The 25,199-nt window shown below is 36.2% G+C and overlaps 1 protein-coding gene across 6 annotated transcripts in view; it reads right to left on the minus strand.

The window, feature by feature from the left end:
• Window positions 1–25,199, minus strand: part of dph6 (diphthamine biosynthesis 6) — a 77,841-nt gene that overhangs the window by 8,381 nt on the left and 44,261 nt on the right. The window contains exons 13-15 of one of the 6 annotated variants that reach the window (XM_069193279.1): window positions 9,457–9,702; window positions 2,591–2,984; window positions 1,861–1,996 (exon numbers count right to left, since the gene is read on the minus strand). In XM_069193279.1, coding sequence (XP_069049380.1) covers window positions 1,983–1,996; window positions 2,591–2,984; window positions 9,457–9,702 — 654 coding nt within the window. In that variant the 3' untranslated portion in view covers window positions 1,861–1,982. Of the gene's footprint in view, window positions 1–1,860; window positions 1,997–2,590; window positions 2,985–8,535; window positions 8,645–9,456; window positions 9,703–22,806; window positions 22,990–25,199 lie in introns of those variants that run through there. The other 5 variants (XR_001478803.1, XM_015350892.2, XM_015350893.2 and 2 more) reach the window with 5 other exon arrangements.

Consider the following 25,199-nt stretch of genomic DNA (forward strand, 5'->3'; position numbering starts at 1 on the left):
TTGATATTTTATATATTCTTTTTTGAAGCATGTTGTCTAAACAGGCATTTTTCAAAGTAAACTGTAGACATAAAACTGAAAGATAATCTGAAAGATGTCAGCTGTTTAAAATAATGTTCTGAGATTAAGTGGTATAATAGTTTCAGTTACAGTATATCCTACTCTTAAGGGAATTTCTTCTCATACAAGGTGCTAGTTCAAGAAGACATTTTCTGTCAACTGCTTCAGTTCCGGATGAACACTCATCTACTATAATTCATTTGTCAAATAACTTGCCATCAATCTGGAACTGTGATAAGAGAACCTTATTATTTAAACAGAGTTTATGCAATGTACTGTACATAAAACCTAAAATTTAAAATGGCAAGGGCTTTAATTCCAGTTGTACGAAACATATTACAGTATGCCATATCATACTTGGACAGTCCTGCTTAAGGTTTGGAACTCCAATGTAACCAATGATATTAAGTATATAATGGATAGGCAGGATTTAACTAGCACATAGATAAATGTCATAATAATGATTTAGTAAGAGTCCAATAAGTAAATGTCTCTTACTTGAGCAAGAAATAAAAAAATAGGGTACCTCATAGGACAATTCACCCATCTTTGTTATTACGGACTAACAGCCTTTAAAAGGAAAACACTGATATTAAACACAGAAAAACAGTACTTAGTATTCACTACCATTCCCTGAATTTCAGAAATATAATATTCATGTTTTGGGTACCAAGTGACTAAGATTATTATAATAAACAGGTCAAAAAGAGGACAAATATTAGAAAACATAACAATGTACCATAACTTGCTTATTTTTGTCAAAAAATAATTTATCTCTACTCTACCTACAAAAATCTGATTAGATTTGCAGTAATTCATATAGTATAGTTATGTTGTATCCTATAATTACAGAATGCATTATTATGTTTCGTAAAAAAAAACAGAACTGGCTTTGTCATACAAGGAAATACCACAGACTAACAGCACTAAGTACTGCTAATGCGATTAAAGTACTGTGCCTGCATACAGTATTTCGATTTCAATCTTCATAACACAGACCAGGAAGTGTAAGGAGCTAAGAAAAAAAGTCAGGATCTGAGGAAAAGAGGGATTAGGTATTTTCCCTGTGATATTTATAATACGTTTCAGAATAGATTAATCACTGAGCAAACATCAAGTAACTTGCTTACAAATAACCAACTAATTCTGGATATTGATCTGCAGACAAACCAGATTTATATACAGTACACCATTGCACAAGTTGATATGATAGGTTATCCTAACAAATTTAAAAACAATACTCTGATCTTTGTGATTTTAAGTATAATTGCATTTCTGCCACAATAACGGTTTGGGATGATGTAGAAAAAACTTTGGGAAAAATGACTGGTTTGGCTTTGAATCTCAGTCGTGATTCTGTTTTTGCAGAACATGCTACAATTACTCTGATTTATGGTTTTGTTGCTTCATTTTTTGCAGATATTAAGATTCTCTCAAGATTGAGAGCATCTGGAGAAATTATAGATTTCATTTTGTTCACAGAAGACTTAAGTCACCCCACATGATCACGTTAATGGTAAAGATGGAGACAGGGAAGGTGGAAAGAATACATGAGAACACTTACTGCCACACGGACATCGCTACTTATACTTAACAGTGCAATCGTGATTAGGGTGTCTGTCTTAAATACAACCTTTTAAGCCTTTTTCCAGCCACGTTTTTAGAACCTTTTTTAAAAAAAAACTTTTTTCCTGTTTGTTTTCTCTGAACCCTTCTAAGTGTGAAGCTTCACTGTCTGCCAATAATAATAATAACAATAATAAAAATACAAATAATAATAATAATAATTGCTTACACTTATATTGTTCTTTTCTGGACTCTCTACTCAAAGCGCTTAACTGGTGATGGGGACTCCCCTCCACCACCACCAGTGTGCAGTCTCCACCTGGATGATGCGACGGCAGCCATAGTGCGCCGAACGCTCACCACACATCAGCTATCAGTGGGGAGGAGAGCAGTGTAATGAAGTCAATTCATAGATGGGGATTATAAGGAAGCCATGATTGGTAAAGGCCAATGAGAATTTTGGCCAGGATGCCGGGGTTACATCCCTACTCTTTTCGAGAAACACCCTGGGATTTTTAATGACCACAGTGAGTCAGGACCTCATCCGAAGGACGGCGCCTGTTTACAGTCTAGTGTCCCCGTCACTATACTGGGGCATTAGGACCCATCTGGACCGCAGGGTGAGAGCCCCCTGCTGGCCCTACTAACACCTCTTCCAGCAGCAACCTTCGTTTTTTCCAGGAGGTCTCCCATCCAGGTACTGACCAGGCTCACACCTGCTTGGCTTCAGTGGGCTGCCAGTTGTGAGTTGCAGAGTGATATGCCTGCTAGCTGAACTAAACACTAAACATACAGAACTGAAATATCTGGTTCTTAAGATGTAAAGTGCTACAATGAACAACCTGTCGCCAGTCCAGTCTAGTTCAAGGGATAAAAAAATGTTCACTACAGAGAGCTGAGTGGACATTCATCAATGTAAGGACTGCTACTGTGTGAGGTAACAAGATTTTTATGAGAGTTTTACCTGCCACAAGTTTTCTAGCAACACCGTTGTTGCGCTTGTAGAAAGCCCTGATACATAAGGGAAGTATACAGCCATCCAGTTTCTGCAGCGCCTCTTGGAAGGCTGAGATGAGACCAGAAAGCAGGGGCCCCTCCTCTGCCTGTGTGATAGGGGGAGAGCGTGGCAGGCTCAGAGACAAGGAGATGCTGGCTGAGGATGAGGAGCTGGATTCCACTATTTCACATTCTATGCTGCCAGGTGTTACATCTCTGGTGACGGAAAAGGACTTTCTCTGCCTGGCGTCATCTGCGCAAGCCACGACATGTAGCTCCACAGCTGCATCTCTGGGCAGACGGGAGATAACAGCTACCACCATAGGTCCACACTTGGTCTCTTCCTCTCCGTATGCTTCCTCCTGCAATGTACAATGTTCTTTTCAGCTTTCACCACCGTCTTATTGATGAAAACCTTACAACATTTTCATCCTGATTATAATCTTTTTAGAGTGGAATGTCTGCAAAAATGAACAGTTAATTATAGCTCGAGAAATACAAACTGCTGGTGGAAAGGTGAAAATAAGTCCTTGTGATCCACAATCTTTTTCTTACAACCATCCTCAAATACTCTATAGAAAGATATGAATGAAAATCAGATCCACTAACTACTAAATTTCAAATTGCTCAGAAGGACAAAAAAGGATAATGGGCGCTAGTGGCTACTGTTGAAGAAACTAGATAATACCAAGCTTTAACACATCTGGTAAATGCATTGGGAAAGAGAGATGTGCAGCAGATTTAAAAGTGTATTCTATGTACAGTAATTTTACATACTATTAAATGTGAACATCTGGTTTTATATTTTCCCACATTTTTTAAATAAGCATTCCTATGGCTGCTATTTGTCTTCAAATCTTCATCGCATTTCAATGGATAAAGTCAACCTAACTAATATATATATCTATTCTAGTCCAATTAAAAATGAGGAATGTATCTGAGGCTTGATTAACCTAAAATATGCCACTTGACTACCAGAGGTATGGAATAGAATGCTTACAGGTCTTAGATTTTTTTTTTATCTCCAGAGTTAAAATCGTTTTGCTATGTGTGAGCCACTATTAGGTTTGGAATATGTTTTACCAGTTTGTAGTACAATAAAGCCCTCAAATGATACTTTGTTGCAGCCTTATCTACTAATGGATAAGAAATAAGCAACTTAAAACAGTAATTTCAACTGAAGTCGATAAGGCTGCAACACTTAACCCCCCCTTTTCAATTTACAGGATCAATTTTCATCCACTTACACTCGACGTGGTAAGTGGGGAATAATGATAGGTTACACACACTTTATTTTGAAATTCACTCACAAAAATTATTGACAAGAGCATCAACAGCACTTTTACCCTGTAGAGGTGGGGCAGTTTGACCCATTCTACTGTTTACATGAATGCAGCACTTACCTGCAGATTAAACTTCGGCAGAGCTTAATTGTGTATCTAGAGCAAATATTGCTTCACCATCTTAGCTTTAATGTGTGGGAATGAAAACAGGGGATAATTTTCCACAAATTGACAAAGCTCTCCTCACAATAAAGAAATGTTCACAGAGACCTGTTTGCTTGGAGTGGCGTGTCAGAAGCATTACCAAGTTTGTTTTTTTTCCTAACATAAATGTGATATTAGCACTTAACAGAAGCAAGGTATTCTCCTCCAGGAGATGAATTCTACCCTTGTCAATACTAATTCCCCTCCAAGTGCTGCAAAACACTTTGAAAAGATGAAATATTGGAGCTCTCCAATGGAAAAAGCAGTGCTCATTCAGGCTTAAAGGCCATTTTGTTGGCCCAAGGTGGTGAGGTACTGTTTGTGGAAAATAAGTCTGTGGAACCTCTTGCAGGTCAATTCATTCACACAGGCATAAACTTTTCTACTTTCCTCTACTTGTCTAAGGCTGTTAAATCAATAACTTTGCAAATGTTAACTTTAGGGACACATGCAATGTGTATTAATTCAGAACAAACCACAACACCAACAGAAAATGATCATCTTTCCGAGGTGCAGTGCAGTTCAAATTGAGAGCAGCATTAAAAACGCACAGCATTCCCAACTGCCTGTACACTGACAGATGTGCAACTATTTTATTTCCAGTCATTGCCCTTAACAGGAAATCGTTTAAAGAGATTAAACTAATACAATACAAGGCAACAAAAGTTGATATATGGTTTTGTTGATTGTCTACAACAGGGCTATTCCACATACTGCTCCTCTAATCCATTTCACTGCATAAGTTCATTATGACCATCCTCATTCATTAAGTTTTTTTAACTGAGAAGCGGTTTGTAACAAAGTTTTGCAATGAAACTGGAATAGAAACACAAAACATTGACCTGCTCTACAGTTTATAGGAAAAATTGCTGCCTTTTATCCAACTAAAAGGGCAACACACCTGGGAATTTCTAGAGGCAAGGTTTTCCATTAGGAGTCCAGGGACTTGTGGGGGCCCTCAGATACAAGGGGGGAGTTTTCACCCAAGGTCTCTCATGGTGGCTTTGCTTTGACAACAATTATTATGGATCTACTGACTTGTAGTATTGCTATGAATATTTTATAAATTAATAGCAGCTGCCAATTAATTAACATTAATTTACTTAAATCTGATTTAATGTCTAAATTGGAGGCCTTTACTGAGAGTAATTTCAAAACAAATGGGTCCTATAGGAAGGAAAGGTGAAAACCTGTTTTATAGCATTTACATAAAAGGAATGAAATCTATTCCAACATAATAATGACCATAATATACAGTAAATGCAATTTGTACTTACAACAATTATTATTTGAGCCAACAGCTGCAGGAGCTTGTAATTTTTCAGTACTAGTATACTTACAGCCATGGTATCTTTTGTATGGTTGCCCATGAGACCTGCTTAGAATGCGTGAAACTTAAATGGTAAATACGGTAATAAGGAAACAGTGTAAAGCCTTTTAGCAGCAGGGAGTTGATATAGCAAAAACTCAGCCAGTTCCCCTACATTTCCTCCACAGCAGGGGCACTTCATCAAATGGTGAAAGCAGTTCCTCAGCTCAGCGCAAGGCCATCATTTCAATAATAGAACCACTTCCTCCCCTTTAAGTTTCACTTAAAAATCAACTTGTGTAAACTGCATAACGCTCTGCTTGTGGCACTGAACTTCCAAATGATCTCCCTGAAGGGAAATGGGCTTCGCTGTTGTCCTCCAAGGTTTTGAAACACTGCCCTTCACAGGCAAGCCCGAGATTTACTCACACACACACAGATCAGAGACACCGCGACTTGAGTAGAGGTCTGCATTGTCCTTGAAAAATACTGGGCTAGCAGATAGCAGAAATAAAAACAACATCACACAGAGATAATCAAAGCTAAAATTATTACACATAAAACTATTTTTAATGGTTTTAAATATTATTCCCTTCCTGTGTTCAGTGGAGGCTTGAGCAATACATCATTAATTGATAAGCCACTTTTGAATTAGGAGAGTCTACTCTTGTTGAGCGATTGTGTGGATTCTGTCTAGGTGCTGGCTGATCTCGAGATCTCTCACAGCCAACTACACAGCCCTGATTACCAGGCAAGGACAATCGTATATACTTCCACAAGCTGAACCCGCCGTGTACCATCTCAAAAAGGGAAGCTGACTGTTGAAAACAAATAGAGGACTATAGAGGATGCTTGAACTCCAAATGGAATCATTTTAAATGGGTGGGTATATAATAATATTATAGTAATTATTTAATTAAAAAGAAGCATCATGTACTAATTCCTCAAAAAACTTAAAAAACACACAGGTATGGGGAATTGGGCACACTTTGTTTTAAGAGGAGATTTTCTTTAAACTCATACTGTTCCACTACATACTGTATGAAAATCATAAGGCCAGTCGTTCACTATGATCAGCATCCCATTGTTTTATGATAGTGATTTCATATGCATCAACTCTATCTTGCACCAAATTAACCTCCTGAGTTTTTATATTCACCTGATTAGAGAAATTATGAATGCACCACAACATAATTTGGCTCCTTGTCTAAAGTGGAAGGAAAAAAAAATAAACTCTCTTGCACTTCCTAATAACTTGTGTTTAGATGGGAGATTGCTTCCACATGAATTATTTGATTGTACACTCCTCTTTGGTCCTCGCTGCAAGTAGTATTTTATTTAATAGCAACCATAAAAGTGATAATTGGGTTTTAGTATTTATTCTTAGATTGGGATGTCAGCACCTTGATTGGTACTGTAAAAAAAAACTCTGTTCTATTCTACAACCAAATATAACATATTTTTTATTAATTTATAGCAAATAAGATAAAGTAGTAACATAACATTAAATAATTATATAGATGGTTATTTGTATATTATTTCAGCTCTTTAGATCATTAAATTAAAACAAAAAAACAATCTTCATGCTGTTTTTGGAGGTACCCTCAAAATATAATCAGTACCAAACCAGAGAATGTGGTAAACCAGGGGGATTATTATTGTAGTAAACGGGTTTGTTTTTTCTCACTGTGGCAAATCAACAGAACAGTGCCTGTAATATATTACCAATTGATATCACTATATATAGTGTACATGACTATCAATACATTTGACAGAGGTCTCTGGTAAGACAGGTTGACCACTTTTCGTAATGGCCAGTGTTTGTGGTTTTACATAATATTGATTGTATTGAAACAAGGAATCAAGAAGAGTTTTGCTCATGCCAACATCCCTGTCCTATAAAATGAACCCAATATGTTTTATAGTCGTATTCTAACCATATCGTTCTATATCTCTGAAGTAATGCTATGCCAGTTTACTTACAAAATAAAGAATGCACTACATAATTATTTTGGGATAAACAGTATAGGTTGTAATCAAAGACGTCATTTACAGACGGCAGAATGTAGTGAAATAGCAGCGAAACAACAATTCTAAAAATAGATAAAAACCTTCTATTTAGGAAATCTATATGATTTAGTTATTTTAAACATTTAAGGTATTGCATCCTATCATGATCAGAAAACAAGTTAAACACTTGTTTGCTTTAAAAGGAGTCCAGGACTATTTTAAAACATTCAGAATGTGAAAAAGAGAACTAGTGTCTAGAACTAGAACTAGTGAAAAGTAAAATATTCTCCCATTCCTCAGGAGTTCTGTTATCTGCATTTGACCTGTGTTAAATATTCTCATTACAATCACTTCAAATGAATACGAAACCTCTGTTTAATCCCAACCCCAGGGAAACTGAATACACTAGACACCAGATAAAAAAGCTAAGTGCAACTGTGTCATCTGAATTCATTGCACTGAGGAGACCTCTGTAACCAGCAGCACTCTTATAAGTCAATCCTCGACACTTAAGATGTATAAAAAATGTGTAATTGAACCAATCTGTGAGTATGAAGGAGTACTAAAAAGCCTTTACGTTGTCAAAAAACATTTCAATATCTTATGTAGGTAACTACAATTGCAATATATTGAACTGATAAATAAAACTAACTTTACTAAATACTTTAATAATATTATTGAATATAATATTAACATTTTCATTTAATAATGACAAGTGTGATTTGTTTTGGAAGCATTTGTGATTTTGGCTTTACTTTAACATTTCTAAATCAACTTAAATCAGCTGTTTCCATGTCATGTATACAACAGATGGCTGCAAACTCTTTTATATGTTAAGAAACTGTCTCTCTTGTAAAAAATGTTTTAGCGCTTGTCTCCTTTCGTTAAAGCCCTATTAATTCAACTAACTGTTTATTGGAGTTCACCTGTGTCAAAAACTCTAAATCAACTGCAACCTAAACAAGAAACTCTCAAAAATCGAGGTGAAAACCACTGTCATACAGACCGCGACACAACTGAAGAGGGGGGACATACCCTCTTAATGCACGGATTGAAACTGCAGAAGAGCACTAGGAGACATTAATAAAAACAGCGGCATTTTCTTACCCCAGTTTAGGGCTCATCAGATTAGTACCCAAGGTACATTCTCTGTTTGGAGATTCTCTACTCAGGGCAATCATTGAGCTTCAGCTCTTATTAACAGCATGGTGTCTGACTGCAGTGGGAGAAAGGATTAGCCTATCAGAAGATTCAGCAGTGCTCTAAAAAGGGGATAATGGATTAGGAGGCTCTAAGGAAGACATCTGCTTTGGTGCTGTGCTCCATATTATCAAAGACATTGGCATTTCCCTAGTCATAAACTTTTCATGAGCTTTCATACTGTAAATATGAGAGCTCTCTTCATCTTTCTAGGAGAAGTGTACTGCCATTAGCATTTGCAGACACCCTTACAAAATCTAAATTGTAGAAGCAAAAAAACGAAAAGTAAACGCACAGATGTTGAAATAAATGGTTAAATTAATGACTCTCCCAGGTTAAAAACTTTTTTATGGCATGCTTTGATGGCGATCGGTCCTGAATTCTAGACGATAGGAGCTGTCCTGAGAGGGACAAGCCACCCAGCTATGTTGTTGAGGCCAGTACCCTGGTTTAAGATCCTTGAATCAATTAACTGATAACTATAATAAGGCAAAATGAGTCAAATGGCTTCCTCTTGTTTGTAACCTTTCTTAATATTTAATACAACTGCCAAATATTAAGCTAACATGTAAAAACAATCACTCAGTAGACTTTTTTTCCATGGAGTTAATTCAGCACCAGGCTAACTCAGATTTCAGATTTCTCCCGATGGATGAAGTGCAAACAGTGGGTTCATTACTACAACTCAATCAGCGATAAAATACACAAGAAACGTGTCAGATGTTGGAGACAGAGAAATACCAGTGTTGTTACAGTGAGCTCTTGCTTGAAAATAACGAAGGGCACCCTCTGAAAGAACATACATGTAAAACATAATGTCCAACATACCTCTCCAAACTGCTCTTTCAGCTTTCTTTCCCAGGCTTTCTGGACAAGTGGGATGTTCTTTTTGCTTGTGACATAGCAGTTTGCTAGGAGTACGTGATTTAGAGTCAGACCACTACTTTTTGCACTCAGCACTTTCTCCACATGGCTGAAAGATAGCATGGCTTCAGTCGGTGCTCCCCCTTGGACAAGATGCATTGTGCATGGGATAAGACCAATCTGCCCAGCACAAAATACGGCTTCACCAACCTGGAAGGATAAATCAGTAACAAAAAGAGGAAAGACATGAACATAATTTTATAATTGGCATAGTTATTTATTCGAAGATGTTGTGCCATTCATGCACTTCCATAAACAATGATATATAATATATAATAATAATACATATAATTGCTGGAAAGTTTTATGTGTAGTAAACCACTTCAGAAATGCAACACATTTCCACTCCAAATTATCAATAATGCAGGTACCCCTAGAACAGCACAGAGCTACCAAGGAACATTTAATAAACTTAATTTATAACAATGACATACACTTTATCAATGATATGTATATATTAAACATCAAACATAAAAAAAGAAACTGAAACATTAAAAAAAGGATATGAAATTGGACATTAAAAAGCAATATTAATTCTGTGTTCACCTTTTTTGTTTCTTTTCACCACATCTAATTCTCCATCAATACCAATACTAAGAAGCTTTTTCTTGCTTTCAACACCAGATCTATCACTTTCACATCTCTTTCCGCTCTAGATTTTCCGAATTGCAAAGATACTTCCAACACGAAGACAATGTGGACAAACACCATGAACGCACAGCGAGAGAGCAGACAATGGGACCTGGCAGCACCACTTGGGATGCTGGGTGGTGCCGTGAATTAGTTCAATTGTGGCACCATTTTCAAAATGACTTACAGTTGCTCTGGATGAGTTAGGGGCTGTTTAATGTCGTGCACCTCAATTTCTGGATGACTGAAGTGCAAAACAACGTTGAATAGGGAGATGTTAAATGGGGACTTCCTATATTAATTAACTTGTAGTTCTTTCAACAACAGTAATGGATACAAACAGGATATAGTATACAAATTACATGTCGTAGTATTCAAAGTAATGCAGGTTTTTATTAAATTGAGAACAGGTTAATTTATAGAAAGAGTACAGATAATGGGTATGCTTGGTTTAACATACAGTAATTAGTGGAGTTCTGTATAAGGACCACTGCTTTTCTTCATTTATATATGTATAAATTATCTAGATTCTGGTATAGCTACAATCCATGTTTAATGATGAGAGCAAAATATGAAGATCGGCAAACACGTCTAGGTTTTGTGGGGAAGCAACAAAAATCAAAAACATAAGGATATATAGCCAAAATGTAGAATTTAAATTAAGGAATGATAAAATTGTACATTGCACTGGTAAAACCCCACCTAGAATATTATGAACAATTCTGATCACAAAATTAAGATATTGCTGCTCTGGAATCAGTTCCGAGAAGAACAACCACATACAGTACATTCCTGGGCTTAAAGGAATGTAATATTCTATCAGCTTGAAGAATTCAACCCTTTTAGTACTGAAAACAGATTACTATGAGGGGACTTAATACCATTCAGGTAATCGAAATTAATGAAAGGCATTTGACAGAGTCACCTCCATGGACTTCTTCTGAATCAAATGTGAAATACAAACCAGACAACACAAGTTAAAAATTAAGGGAAAGTGCATTTAAAACTGAAAAAAGGGGGTACATTTTTACAAAAAGGTTTATGGAAAGCTGGGACTAGGACCCCATAGTATTGACTATGCTTTAATAGTTTAAAGAGATCCTAAGATCAATTAGCTTGTAGCAGCCAGATACAGTAAAACAGAGTACTTGAACAGCCTCTTCACATGTTAGTTTTACAATTAAACTTGTTGTAAAACTACAACAAGTTTACACTGTAGTCTTTGGTATTATACAGAGAAGGTCTGGAACCTTTACTACAACGATTGTTATAACAATGGTAACAATGACACCATAATGTCTTAATCTTTAAGCATAATAATGTTCATTATATAGATTTTCTTCTTGATATGAGCACCAGTATCATGTACTGACCTGTTGAACGATCAGTATTCTGCCTTAACAGAGTTTATTTTAGATATATATCCTCCTTTAAAAAACAAATGAGCATGTATTTTACATCCACAACAACCACATTTAACAGTACTTATTAATTGTTCTCTGGGTATTCAATATTTTTTATTAACCATGACAATTAAAAATCAAAGCTGTAATTGTTATACTCCATATATATTCCTATTCTTTAGAAAATAATATTATTGGGATAGCTATTCAACAAATGGCAAAAATAAATGTTCAGCCTTGCATTTAGTACCTCACAGCAGCATTCAGACCATTCTGTTGGTCCAATTTTGTGAAGTTACAATTAAAATTTAAAAATAAAACTTAACCTATTTTATTCAAAACCTGAATGCCCATATGTAAAGCTTCTACAGGTAGGATAAGTTACACTAAAAATCAGCAAAAGCTCAAGAGAAGAAAACAGAAACACTGTACGTTCACTGTACAAGTATTCAGACCCATGAATTTTATTTCTGGCTAAATACAGATTGACATGTCCCAATCCATGGTTCAATTTGTTCTGGCATGACGGTAGGCAGAGAGTGACCCACCTCTCCATGCAAAAGCTAGAAGAGGTACCACTGGGCACAAATGGACCGATTCAGAGATGGATATGTGATGATATGAGCTACAATACAGCATGGATGGAGAGTTAACAGTATTGTATATTAATGGTTCTTTGACTGCGCAACACTATAGAAATGATGTTCTCCATCCACATACCACACCTTACTTTGCTTGAATTTAAACCCCCACATTTACTGTATGCATGATAAAGCAAGGCCACATCACCTTATACATTTGTCAGGCTTTCCTGGCTCGGTAAAACGTGCACGTGATGGACTGGCCATCCTATTCGTCTGAAATGAACGCATTAACCACCGGTGGAATTCACTGAATAAGCATGTGATCCACATGCGCACTCGCTGGGCTTTGTGCAGCACTTCTGGCAGAGTGGAATCTAAATGAACACTTTTGGAACATCAATTCTACATCAGGTACAATACCAGCTTTGCCAGCAGCGTATGTAATTGATAAACTATACATAAATAATTGATTTGAACAGCAGCCCATTTTTATGCCATTTTCTTTCTTTTCTAATATATAAATGAGTCTGTATTTTGGTCTGGTTTAGTAAATTTGAGACTAAACTAATTTGTTGCATCTTAATGCCTCTCAGTATGCACTTTCTAGGTAAAGCAGCTCAATTTAGTATCACAGAAATATTGTGTACAGACTGCCATGTAACACTTAACTAAAGTATTAATTACTGCACTATCTTTGCATCCAGCACTATTAATTAACAAGTTGTCTAGCTGTTCTATTATCACCTGCTCTGCTAGGTTTCATGGCTATCCTCTATTAAAAGAAGGGAAAACAGCAAAAGATGTGTGCTTAATTAGCAAAATTACAATTGCTTCAGAGAGGGGGATAAACATGTGTTAAAGTAAGTTTGAAACTCAATCATTTTAACTAGAAATCCATCTTATTAATGCAGCTGGAAACCCGAGTGATCCATGGCATTTCAAAGGTCAGGATTCACAAAAGATCCAATGACCCCTGAACGGAAAATCAAATACTCGTCTACATGTTGCAGTCAATGTAAACAAGTGAAAATGACAACGTGCTAATTGGCAGCTTCTGACAAGACCTATTGGATCAGTGACCTTAATATGGACCGCCATGGCTGAAATCAGTTGACGCATCACACAAAATTAGGCCCTTATCTTATTATCAAAGACTGGGTATCATCTTTTCTAACTGGATTACAGAATAGAGGCTGTGAATTCGTCATTAATGCAAGTTAATCCCCTTGCTCCTTGTGCTCATTTTGCTACCTAATGATGGTAAGATCATGTGCTTAAAACTTGACACTTGTTTTCCACGTGTTGAAAAAAAACATGCATACAGATAAATAAGAGATACAGCATACATCAGCAGAGACAAAAGATAAATAGTTTGATTTTTCAGCTATTTGTATTTGTAAAATTTATTTTTAAGCTACATTTGCTTATTGAACTAGGCTGATCAATCTAACAAAAAAACACACAAAATATTTCAAAATAATTCAAAATTGACATGCTGAATAGGAATAAGAACTACAGTGCTCCATTCCTAGAACTAGGGCATTGACATGGTTTATAGTCTTTTGGCTATAGCAGTATACCCACTGTGGTCTCTAGGTACCTGCCAATTGCCATCTCATTGGAGAGTCATCTGCTTTATTTATTTAGTTGTACAAATCAATATCTACTATTGCTTTCACCAGGCTGAAGGATCAGCCTGAAAGTCATTGCACAGATACACTAAGAGTGTTATTAATTACACTCTACCATTTCCCAAGATCAAAAACAATATCATATTCACATGCAGCTTGAAGACTACTAATTTCTGGGTATTTTTCTTCTGCTGGTGTATAACAAAGGTAATTTAATACCTCGGTGCACTGAGAATTTCTCCATGAAAATACAATTTGCACAGCTAAAGAAAACCCCATCTTTTTTCATATTTACATCTAAATAAACTCTCACTACATTTTCACAGATGTAGTGGGGGTGGTGCAACCTCTAGTCAATAATATAACTCAAGTGTACTTCACTCCTGAATTGTTAATGCTTATTTGGAAAGAACTAAGTATCATCTCATTCTTTGACACCATTCCATAATATATTAAAGGATCCATGTATGGATATTGTTTGCTATTGCAGTTATTCATCAACTTACATGCACATTTCAAATCAAGATTAACAAGCATTTCAAATTTCTGAGATATTTCCAAAGAAAAGTTTACCATAGTAAAATATGTAAATGAAATAAAACAGCACTGAAACTGAACTCTTATGATGTAAATCTAAAGAAGGAAATAGGAACTGAAAGTTGTCATACCTTTCACAGAAATGTGTGAAAAACTACATACAAATTTAGAAAAAGCAGCACTATGTCTTTAACAATTAAAACAAAACGTTTTTTTCCCAATCAGAAATACATCTTTGACCAAGATAAGGATTTTTTTTCTTTTAAAAATGGTTCCTAAAACTCATATTTAAAAATAACTGCACAACACAACGCTTAGCTAGAGGGAGGAAATGGTCACATCTATTTCCATAATCATACGGGTTTCCCATGATTCTGCGCTTCTGGGTTCAGTTGTCAACTTTGATGAATCTTCAGCAGCAGCCTCAGCAACTCCAAATTACTGGGACAGCACACGAGCTATAGGAACTCATAGCTTTGAACTGGCCGGATCAATCACAAGATCATTTACCTGCAAGGATTATTTGGTGAAGCACAAGTGATGCATCAACACATGATATCTGAAGGCTGAGGCAGCAAAACGTCAACAACAAATTGTCATTGGCATTCCATTTATGAACCATCAAACAGCATCAGATCTTTTCTGTGCAAAACCAGATCAGGGCGGACGGCAGTGGAGTATTTCCTAACAAGCTAACCATCAAAAGAATTGACGATTTTAAATAAAAAAGGCTATCATTTGTTGATTTGAATATCAAAAGAGGCCGCTGTGAGCCCCCAGACTGCAAAACCTCCCAAAGCTACACCAGACAGGTGTTTAATAATCTATTATTAAGGTTCTATTTTAGGTTGCTCTTAGTAAGGGGAAAATAGCTTTCACTGTGAACCTGCAAAGGGGGCTTCTGCAAAGAAAGTGAATGCTATTAACATAAAATTAACAGTTCAAAAGAATGGGTTCACATACCAATCAAACTCGTTAATTGACTGTCAATGGCCTGTCCCTGAATATACAACATGACTACATTATTCATTTCAAATGTTGACAGGAAGACAGTTGAATTTGCATTGGCTTCATAAACTGATCAACAATCACAATGCAACATACATTTTTAATGGAGCCGTGGAGGTCTTCAATATTCATAGGGTCAAATAATCACATAATACATTTAATTTTATACAGCTCAAAATTTTCATAACAGTATCTTTAAATAGAAACGTACAACTAAAAATATATATAGAGTAAATTATGGTTCTTAAATGCATCATCTCTTAAATCAGATGTCTAATATATAAAAGTTATACTTTCTGTATCTTAGTAACACTGAATGCAAAGAACCTTTAGATTCACAAAATGGCTACCCACAAAATGAAAAACAAGTTAAAGGAATTCCTTCGGTGCACTGTATAAAACTTTACATTTTAGGAAAGGCTTCTGGTCCTGCACAAACTTGAATAAAGTGACCACTTAATAATAATGACCATTAACAATAGCCTGTATTTGTGTAGTACTTTTCACCCTAAAGAATCCCCAATCAGCTGCACACATTGGAGGGGGCTCACTGCATCTCTGCAGTGTAGCAGCCACCTAAGCAGCAGTTCAGCCATTATGTGTCCGTGGCCTCACCGTGAGTGAGGCACTGCACGTTGAGTGAAGGCGAGAATTTCGGGAGGCCAGATTGTGCAAGCCCAGACTGGAATTTAGCCAGGGCGCCAGGGTTAACGCTCTGTGCTACGACATGGAGCCTTTAATGATCAAGTAGTCAGGATCGTGGTTTAACAAACTAAACCATATTGTACAGGACATTCCAGAGAAGTATTACAGAATTACAGAGAGAAGTCTTGGCATTAGAAATAGTGCTATTTCCTGTAAAAAAAAATCACCACTCTTTTTATTATTAAAATGATGGGTCAAATGCCCGGCAATAGACTGGCGTCCCATCCAGGGTGTACCCTGCCTTGCAGCCCGTTGCTTGCTGGGATAGGCTCAGGCTCCCCCTCGACCCTGCATTGGAAGAAACAGTTAGCAAATGGATCGATGGATGGATGACGTGTCCAAAGGTCAGACAGCCTTGAGGACATAAGTATTGCTTCCTCAAAGACCCAGTCTTCAATCCCTGCAATGACACACATTTCCCCTACTAGTAGGATTAGGGAAATTAGCCTGTTGATACTGTATATTTTTAAAGATTGCAGGGCTCTTAGTAATGCCTTCTTAACTGCACATGGTTTTCTAGTTATGAACACCATACACCTTTAAGTTATGTTGCAATGTTACATCCAGAACACCTTTATAATGATACCATATTGTGAGTTCCAGAGACTGCAACATTCATGACTCTTGTATATCTATATACAAACCACACATAGTTATTATTATCAGCAGTAACAGCAGACATTTAGTTATCACAACGTATTTTGTCTCACAAGTTTCTCTGTCACCCCTGAACCCACAAATGAGTGACCATCAAACATCTCCTCTATCTTTCCCCTGGTTGAGTTACTTTTCCATGATCTGTTCTGTGTAAGAACTGAATGATTATAGTCTATTCAGACAAGAGTATATGTGGAATGAACAGGATTTAAGGCTCAATTTTTCTCCAGTGTGGTCAAAAGGTTTAGGGATCAGTTTCTCATTTTCTCACTAGAGAAGAAAACTGGTTTTCTTTTAACCCTCAAAGACTATCAGGAACAGAAACAAAACATTATGGCTACAAGATAAGAAAAATAAAAAAATCACTTTAAATGTGAGCAGTAATTATGAGTTCAGTCTCAGAAATTCTGACATGTACTACTCAAAACTACACAAGTTCACCTATTACTATTATTAATAGTAGCCAAAATTCTAGAAATGATTTAAATTACTTCTATCAATGTTTCAGCAATATGGCTATTATTATTGTTATTATTATTATAGTTCTTGCTATATTGACAAACCTGAACTTGTTGTAATGCCTCAGTCCAAAGGCAGGGGGTGTTATTGTATCATCATGTTGTTAACAGTACAAGACTGAAATATGTCAATATCCTTCAATCAAAGTGAGAACTCCTGAATTTGGAAAAAAAATGTTACTTATTAATAGACTTATGCAATTAGGTCTTTGTGACAAATGCAGCAAATTCATGGTGAGTCAAACGGATATTAATTTTTCAACTGGAAACCAAGAAATCAAAACTTAAGCTATATATAAACTATATATTAGAAACTTATGAGATGTATCATACATGAAATGCAGATCTGTATGAAATTTAAAGTATATATAAATATATTAATTGCCAACTGATTTGTCATGTCTGTGTTCTGTTTACATCCTGAACAAGTACTGAGTATTCAGCAATGGTGTATGCAAAGCAGATCATGTCTGTAATAGGAAATGATATACGATGGGTACATGTTGTGAAGTGCCCCTTGGACACCCAATGGCACTTACTTTACAAATTTAAATGTTAAGATATTCTCGCAAAAAAAAACACTTGCATAATTCGTAAAGTACTTTTAACTGATGCTGGTTTTCTACAGAGATTGTCTGTATTTTTTTGTTTTCTTTTTTTTAATGTTTGTGCTCTACTTAGAGCCTAACCCGCGAATGCTCAACTGTCACAAAGGATCAGTGTTACTTAAACAGCTAGATTATTCGCATGTTTGAGATGTGCAAAGAAAGGCAAATAAAGAAGACGTTTTTACACGTCGTCTTGAAGTATAACTGTATGTTGCAACGAGAAGAAAATATACCTATAAGAGGATATAATTTTTATGGGCAAACCAAATTTCTACATACGAAATAGAGGCATCATTATCAGCTGGCCCATAAATAGAACGTGGTCATTTCATGACATGGGACCTTTTCTTCTTGCTTCGCTACTGTAAATAACCGTATTCCCTGCCTGTCTAAACTCTACATGCCCATTTCAAGAAATGCCGCAGTGGATAAGTAACACTGTCACGTCCGTTTTGTCAACTATATGCTGATTATCCTTTTCTATCTGCTGTTTGTGAACATAATCAAGGTCAGGAGCAATCGCTCAGAAGACACCTCCTGATGCTCTGCAGCCTGAAAAAATATTTTATTAAACAGGACATTCAGTTCATTGCTATGACCAATAAAACTGAGGCATCTTTGGTTATTCTGTGATGCCCTGGTAATTACAAATGGCAAAAATTACAATCAACACATTTCAAAGTTATTGAATTACATTAATAAAGGTCAACGAGAACGTAAAAAAAGTCTTGGAATATTAGAGCAAATGTACAATTTCGAGATTGCGCGGCAATGATGGAGAAGCACGGTTCTCTTTTGTGTTAGGGCAAATGCCCACTGCCTTCAACTTTCCCGACCTCAGATTTTTTGACAAATTGGTTGTGAGGCGTTTACGACTGATGCACATATCGCAAAAATCATTTCTGCCAAGCTTCCTCTATGACCTGCCCGTGGGACATGACATGCTCCTAGACGCATCGCTCTATCAAACCAAATCTTTCCAGGACAATGCAAATTATGACAAATTCCATCATCCCGCATTATGCGCTTCATGCTAATCTCCCTAATTCGAGAGAATCGGGAGGGCTCGCTGTTCTGCTGAAGGGCATGTTGTCTGATTGAATGATGGTGAAACTGTACCCTCAACCCCCTTTGCATTCCAAACCCAGCAGTGCCACCTCCTCCTTTCGAGTTCAAGGTACCATTTTTACCTTCCACTACTGAAGTGCAGCTAAGGTAAACCTTCGCAGACGAGTCCTTTCCACCTGTATATACTTCTGCTTTCAAACGCCTACGCAAACCTCTCATATGCATGTTTTTATCTCAGTACTATGGGTGCTGCGCTGTGTAGGAGAATTTGCAATGAGTGATGTACGTTTCGTCTTCGCGATGCCTTCCACTGGCCTGTCAGGCTGTCACATTGGGCATGCAGCTCTCCGAGAAGAAAGCCTTCTCCTGCGTCGCTTTATGAAGCAATCACTTAGCTGATAGGACTCTGGCAATTTTGAGACTCGGGCACTTTGACATTACAAGGTTACATGACGCTGCCTGCTTGAAGCGAGTGGACAACCTGCAGAAGAAAAAACTTCTCCTGGAGAATAAGACTGATAGTTCTTCATAGTCTCAGAAGGTGGCACTGTTACTTCATGGAAAAACATCCAAACCCAAAGACAGCAGGTCCTATCTTCATGCTGCAGTAAATACACATTTATCTTTTTAACAAACACCTTAAAGCTTCTTCAGGTATGTTTTTTGTCAGAAATTAATGCTGCTTCCATTGATAAAACCTCCGCAGAGCAGCAAATGGAGATTAAATAAGATGAGAAATGCTTCATATAATTTTATTCTTGTACAAACCATTTTATTCCTTGTCTAATTTACCTGGTGCATTCTTTCAAAAGCCACAAAAAAGTATAAATGAAAAAAGTTATTTCAAGTGATTGTTTCAAACTTTCCCCTAATTACTGCACAAATGCACAATCAAGGCAACTAACAGTTAAGAGTTTTCCACTTCCTTCAAATTTATTATCAAACAATTTGTTCTTGATGTGCTGTTGAACAAATGTCTATGCTCTGATCATGAAGGGGAGTATTATAAGCATGAAATATACAGAATATTCAGCAAGACTACTTCAACTGCGGAACACTTAATCCTTGCTAGCAACATATATATATAACCCACTCCCTGCTTTATATTTTACTGCTTTGCTTCAACTACTAGATTATAGTACTGTAATAATAAATATGCTTAGTTCTGATTTGGTTATTGCATTATGTATTGTTGTAGTCTAGTATTTTTTTATTAATGGATTTGAATGCAGGTTCTATGGATTGAGGTGACAGCATTCTATTATTTATATTATTTCAATTTGCAGCTTCTACAAAGCACAGTGAAGAGATTTTAAAATACAAGTTTTCAAACAAAGCATATTAAAGGATCTTACAACCCTAACATTTTTTTTCAGTATTTAGTAGCTATTATTGTGGTAACTAAATTAAACATTTATTAAATGTGTCAGTACGACATCCTCAGCGGAGCCCGAGTTAGTACTTTTAGACAAAGATCCACACAAAACAGTCATTGCATTTTTTTAAAACAACAGTTCATCTTTAGAAAAAGCCCAAACTGTACGGTATATAAAAAACATTTAGACCATATGCCTGCTTAAATGGGAATGTTTTCATTATTCATTTATAATACAGTTCTACATCTGTAAAAGTGCTAAAATGACAACTCGTTATGAAAAATGGATGACCTAGGTTAAAAATTACAGCACAAACGAATCTTTCTATGAGAAATTAATGACAAATGTGTAACCTTTGAGTAAATGGAACATAAATGTTAACCCTTCAATGAGGCTCCAGACGCAAAACTTGCTCTGAATATAAAATCAAAGCCTCCTGAAAGCAAATTTTAAAAATTACAGAGCAAAGAACATGGAATTATGACTATTACCAAATTAGATATGTTTTATTAGTATGATATTGCTCTCTGTGAGACAAGTCTATATTTATATTACTGTTTGAATATGAATTTATATGAACCTTTTCTATTTTTTCTATATATAATTTATTTTTCTAATACTGTTTATATAAACAATTGAAAATTAAAATTGCAATGGGAAAAAACTGAACTTTTTACTTGCCAGAATCATTCTCTGATGCACTCTTAATTATTACAGGGCTCAGACAGTTAATTCATAAAGCAAGGTTTTCAATTTCCTCCATGTTTTTTCTGTTAATCTTATCAACACTTAGCCATAGTCAGTCTGTCTTAACTCTTTCAAAAAAGATTTTAAAATATTTTTGCCCAACATTTTGCTTTTCTCCTGCCCTATGTGTTTGCGTACACTGTATTCATTGCCTGCAGTGCTGTCTGCCTCCTGCTTCTGTCCATTCTTCGCTTGTCAGTACTGCTCTCTGCTTTCAACAGCAACAAACTTAACATTAAACCCCCAAATCCAGGTTAGTTATCACAGTGGCAGAAAGGTATGTGTGTCCCTCCTCTGGCAAAAAGATCTCACAACAAAAATTGAAATTTTACACTAACATATTGCTCCAGTGCTTAAACGTATAACATTGAGAGTTTGCTATGTCTTCCATATTCATATATGAATACATTAGCATGTATAGTGCAAAGTTTAAAACCCATAACTTTTAATATTTATATAATATGCATATGTATATAATATGCAATATGTACTGTATGTTTGCAATTTACTTTTAGAGATTTATGCTGTATCAACGTTTTCTTTAATTGTTGCTTTGGGAACAATATCTTTCATTTATGTCTTCTGGCAAGCAATTACAACACAAAGGTTTTAAAACTTCACTTTGGCAGAACCAGATTACACCGCTTCACCATCACAGAGCCATCACAACTGACAAAGTAAAGAATAAACATGCTTGCACACATTAGATATCACACAAAAAGAATCCGCTTTAATAGAAATTAAAGGCCACAAATTAATCTGTCATAGCTTGTTCATACATTTTGACTGTTACATTATGCATGTTTAATTTTTTTCAGATGCACAGTTCAGTCTAATCCGATGGGTGAAAAGAGCCAATTTAAAAAGGACAAGACAAACTCAAGTCATAATGTGCCGTGTTGAATCCAGAAACCACATAGTGAGAGATCCAGATAACACTACACAGTTCTTCTGGGTAATGTCCAAAAATGAACTTCTCCTTTTCGCCCAGCCAACAAAAGTGGCATCTCTCAAGTGTCTTCGGCAAAAGGGAAGCAATGGGTTTTTCATTCAGAAAAAGGCATCCCACTTTGAAGGTGGGCAACCTCTTACACCCTGAGGTGTAAGGTGAGTACTCCAGCTTTGGTCAAGGAAGGCACAAGGGGGCAATCCCCTTCCTTCCTGTGGCTTGTTGACATGTAGCAGGGCAGGCAAGCACCAATAATACATGAAGAGCTGTTCAGAGGCAATTAGGATCAGTTGTCAAGGCTGGGCCATTAATGAAGGAACATGTCAGAGTAGCTAGAGAATGCAGCGGCTGAGGGCAGAAAGGCGATTTAGTGTGACAGATCGAGTCCTTCCAATGTCCTCAGCAGTACATGCTAATACCAGCCCTAACAATGTTGTGTGGCAGTGTATAATGCGGCTAACATGGGCTTTGATTCAACAAAATGACTGCTGCCACTGCTGCTCTATTTAGCTCCAAATGCGAAGACGCAGAGCAAATCATTTTTCGTCTGGCCGTGCAGTTCGCCGCCCCATGCAAACGTCCTGATTGCAGCCAGCTTTTACAGTAGTGTCTGTGCTTCCCGTTCACGTAGATTAATATTTCAAGCACCGTCACTAAAACAACACTTAAAATCAGGAGCACAAAAACAAATTCTGGAAGTTCAGGTAACTACTTCTTAGAAAAAAAGGTAGATAACTTTTTGTAAAAGTTTAGATATAGATATATTTAGATATAATTTTTAAATGGCATATCTATTGCATTTAATAGTAGATATACGTATAAATGCTGATAATTGTACTTATCCTACAAACGTTTTTACTGAAAAGCTGAGTTTAACGTGTGAATTAATTTTAATTAATTTAATTTGTGAATTTAATGCAGCATATAAGGTTTGGTAGGTTTAAGAGCTGGTGAGGCGACAGTCGAAGAGCTTTGGGTTTGAATGGTATGTAATATTAATTCTGTCAGGTTCACACCTGCAAAAAAACAAATAAAAAATTACAAAAATCACCTCACACATTATGAATAAAAGCCTCAATAATGCTTTAAAGCAGCAGGTCCCACATGATGAAAAGGAATGCAGGTAGGGTCAGGCCAGGTACTAAATACCTCTGAGCATCCCTTACTGGACACCAGCACAAAAGAGCTATCTGTGTGGCATCTTTCATTTCAGTAAAATGAAATTCTGTGACCCTTTACTTTCTTGAAGAAATCTGAACACGCATGGGCGAAAAAAATACATAAAAAATGCTCGGCATTGCTCTTTTTATGGTATTGTAATCCATAAATGCAAAGGACCTTGCACTTCATCCAGCAATACAAAATTATTCCACCGGAACATATTTTAAGTCCTCTGGTTTTAAAGTATGTAGAGATTATTATGTTTAGTTCAAAATGATGCTTCATTTTTCTTCTGCTCAATTACCAAGGGTTTTTTTTTCTATTACCAAAAATTATCATGTGTTCTTTTATTACTGCCGATAACATCCCTTCATTGTTTCGGCTCACAAGCTGTGTGGAGACACTACCCACTGTTCTTGCCTCCAGCACTTCATATTATTGGTGTATTATTTCATGCATGCCCCACTCTTTTATCAATTGCTTTTGAAGTAATGTTAATAGACTAGAAAATTGAGACATTTATGAAGTATAGGCAGTGTTTATGAAAAAATCCATAAAATATGACAATCGAGACAAGATGAAAGCGGTATTTTAATAGATTATGGCAAAGAGAGACAGTCAGAAACTGACAACTGATTCCTCAGAGATCAGTAATTTTTATGGGATTAATTTTGTTGTATTAAAAATGAAGTTAAACATCCTAATTAATCTATACACATTGCACCCCCCGAATACAACCTCATAGACCTCCTCAAGCTTTAGATGCCTTGGTTTTCTGGGCTAATTATTTCCCTCTGATAATTGAGGTGGATGCTTCCAGTGGAGGTTTCAGCTAAATAATTCTCTAAAAATTAACTATACACGCAGCTTTCATGGTAGTGATGTATTCTGCTAGAGTATAATATATCATCAATTAAACCGCCGTTTTCCTAATGGCATGATTTTGTTTTATTTTTGTATGAAAACTCCTATTAATCAAAAACAATTCCCCAGAAGCCCTTATCTCTGCCTTAAACCTTGTGAATTCACAAAGGAGGCCTACTTTCCTCAGCTAATGATGCTCCCTACAGGAGATACAATTTTGCAGCTTGCAAATCCTGTTTTTCTGCATGAATTTAATCTTTTATTAGAGCATATGTGGGAAATGTATTGGCTAAGCTGTTTAACCTGATCCCTGAACCAGTCAGTGAAAAGGTCAATAACAGTCCATCTAGTTTTTTTTTAATATAGTTAACCCAAATTAAAAAAAACAGATTATTCAAATTTCATTGAAGCAACAGACTGCTTTAGATCTGATGCTAATTGCAAATGTCAGATCCACTTTTCTCCAGAGTAAAGTCCACTTTGACAATTTTCAAAATCCAGTGCAAATTCAATAGCGAACTGGCTGAGGATTCCTTGACAATAGAGCTTGTCACTGTCAATTACATGAGTAAACAGGAACCGAGCCTCCCACCACTACCACCTTAAGCAACTTGATCAAGAAATACAATTTACAAAATTGGATCTGCAGGCAGCATTGGAATGTGTATTATGATCCTTGAAAGGAGGAATTGAACAGATTCAACATTACCAATGTGATTTAGCACAACAGTCAAAATTTCAAACCCAGGCTTTGTGATTATGATGGTGCATGAGTGTGGGAAACATATTCACCAGGGATTTCTTTACAAGAATGGTTAGTGATAAAATCTACATTTTTTTAGCACCTGATGTATCAACCCCTTTTAATGTGGGAACCAAATTCCTTTGGCATGGTGTTTGATGTTTGAATAACATATTAAAATTCCCATAATAAAAAAAAAATCAAACAATAAGAAAACCTGTATTTCTTTGGTGACAGGATAGTTCCCTTTAACTGTTTATGAAGTCCTTGAAGTCATTATGACTTCAATGCTGGTAATGTTGTAGAAATATTTATAAGAGATATTGTCTTAGATTTCTACACACATTATCTTTAGAAAGTACTCATTTTCCCAGTAACAGTAGATGATCACAGAATAACCTACAGGAATTTTCAACATATGTCCATGCAAACTTTCATTTTCCATATTTTTACAATTTT

This window comes from Lepisosteus oculatus, chromosome 8, assembly GCF_040954835.1.
Source record: "Lepisosteus oculatus isolate fLepOcu1 chromosome 8, fLepOcu1.hap2, whole genome shotgun sequence".
Taxonomy (NCBI): Eukaryota; Metazoa; Chordata; class Actinopteri; order Semionotiformes; family Lepisosteidae; genus Lepisosteus; species Lepisosteus oculatus.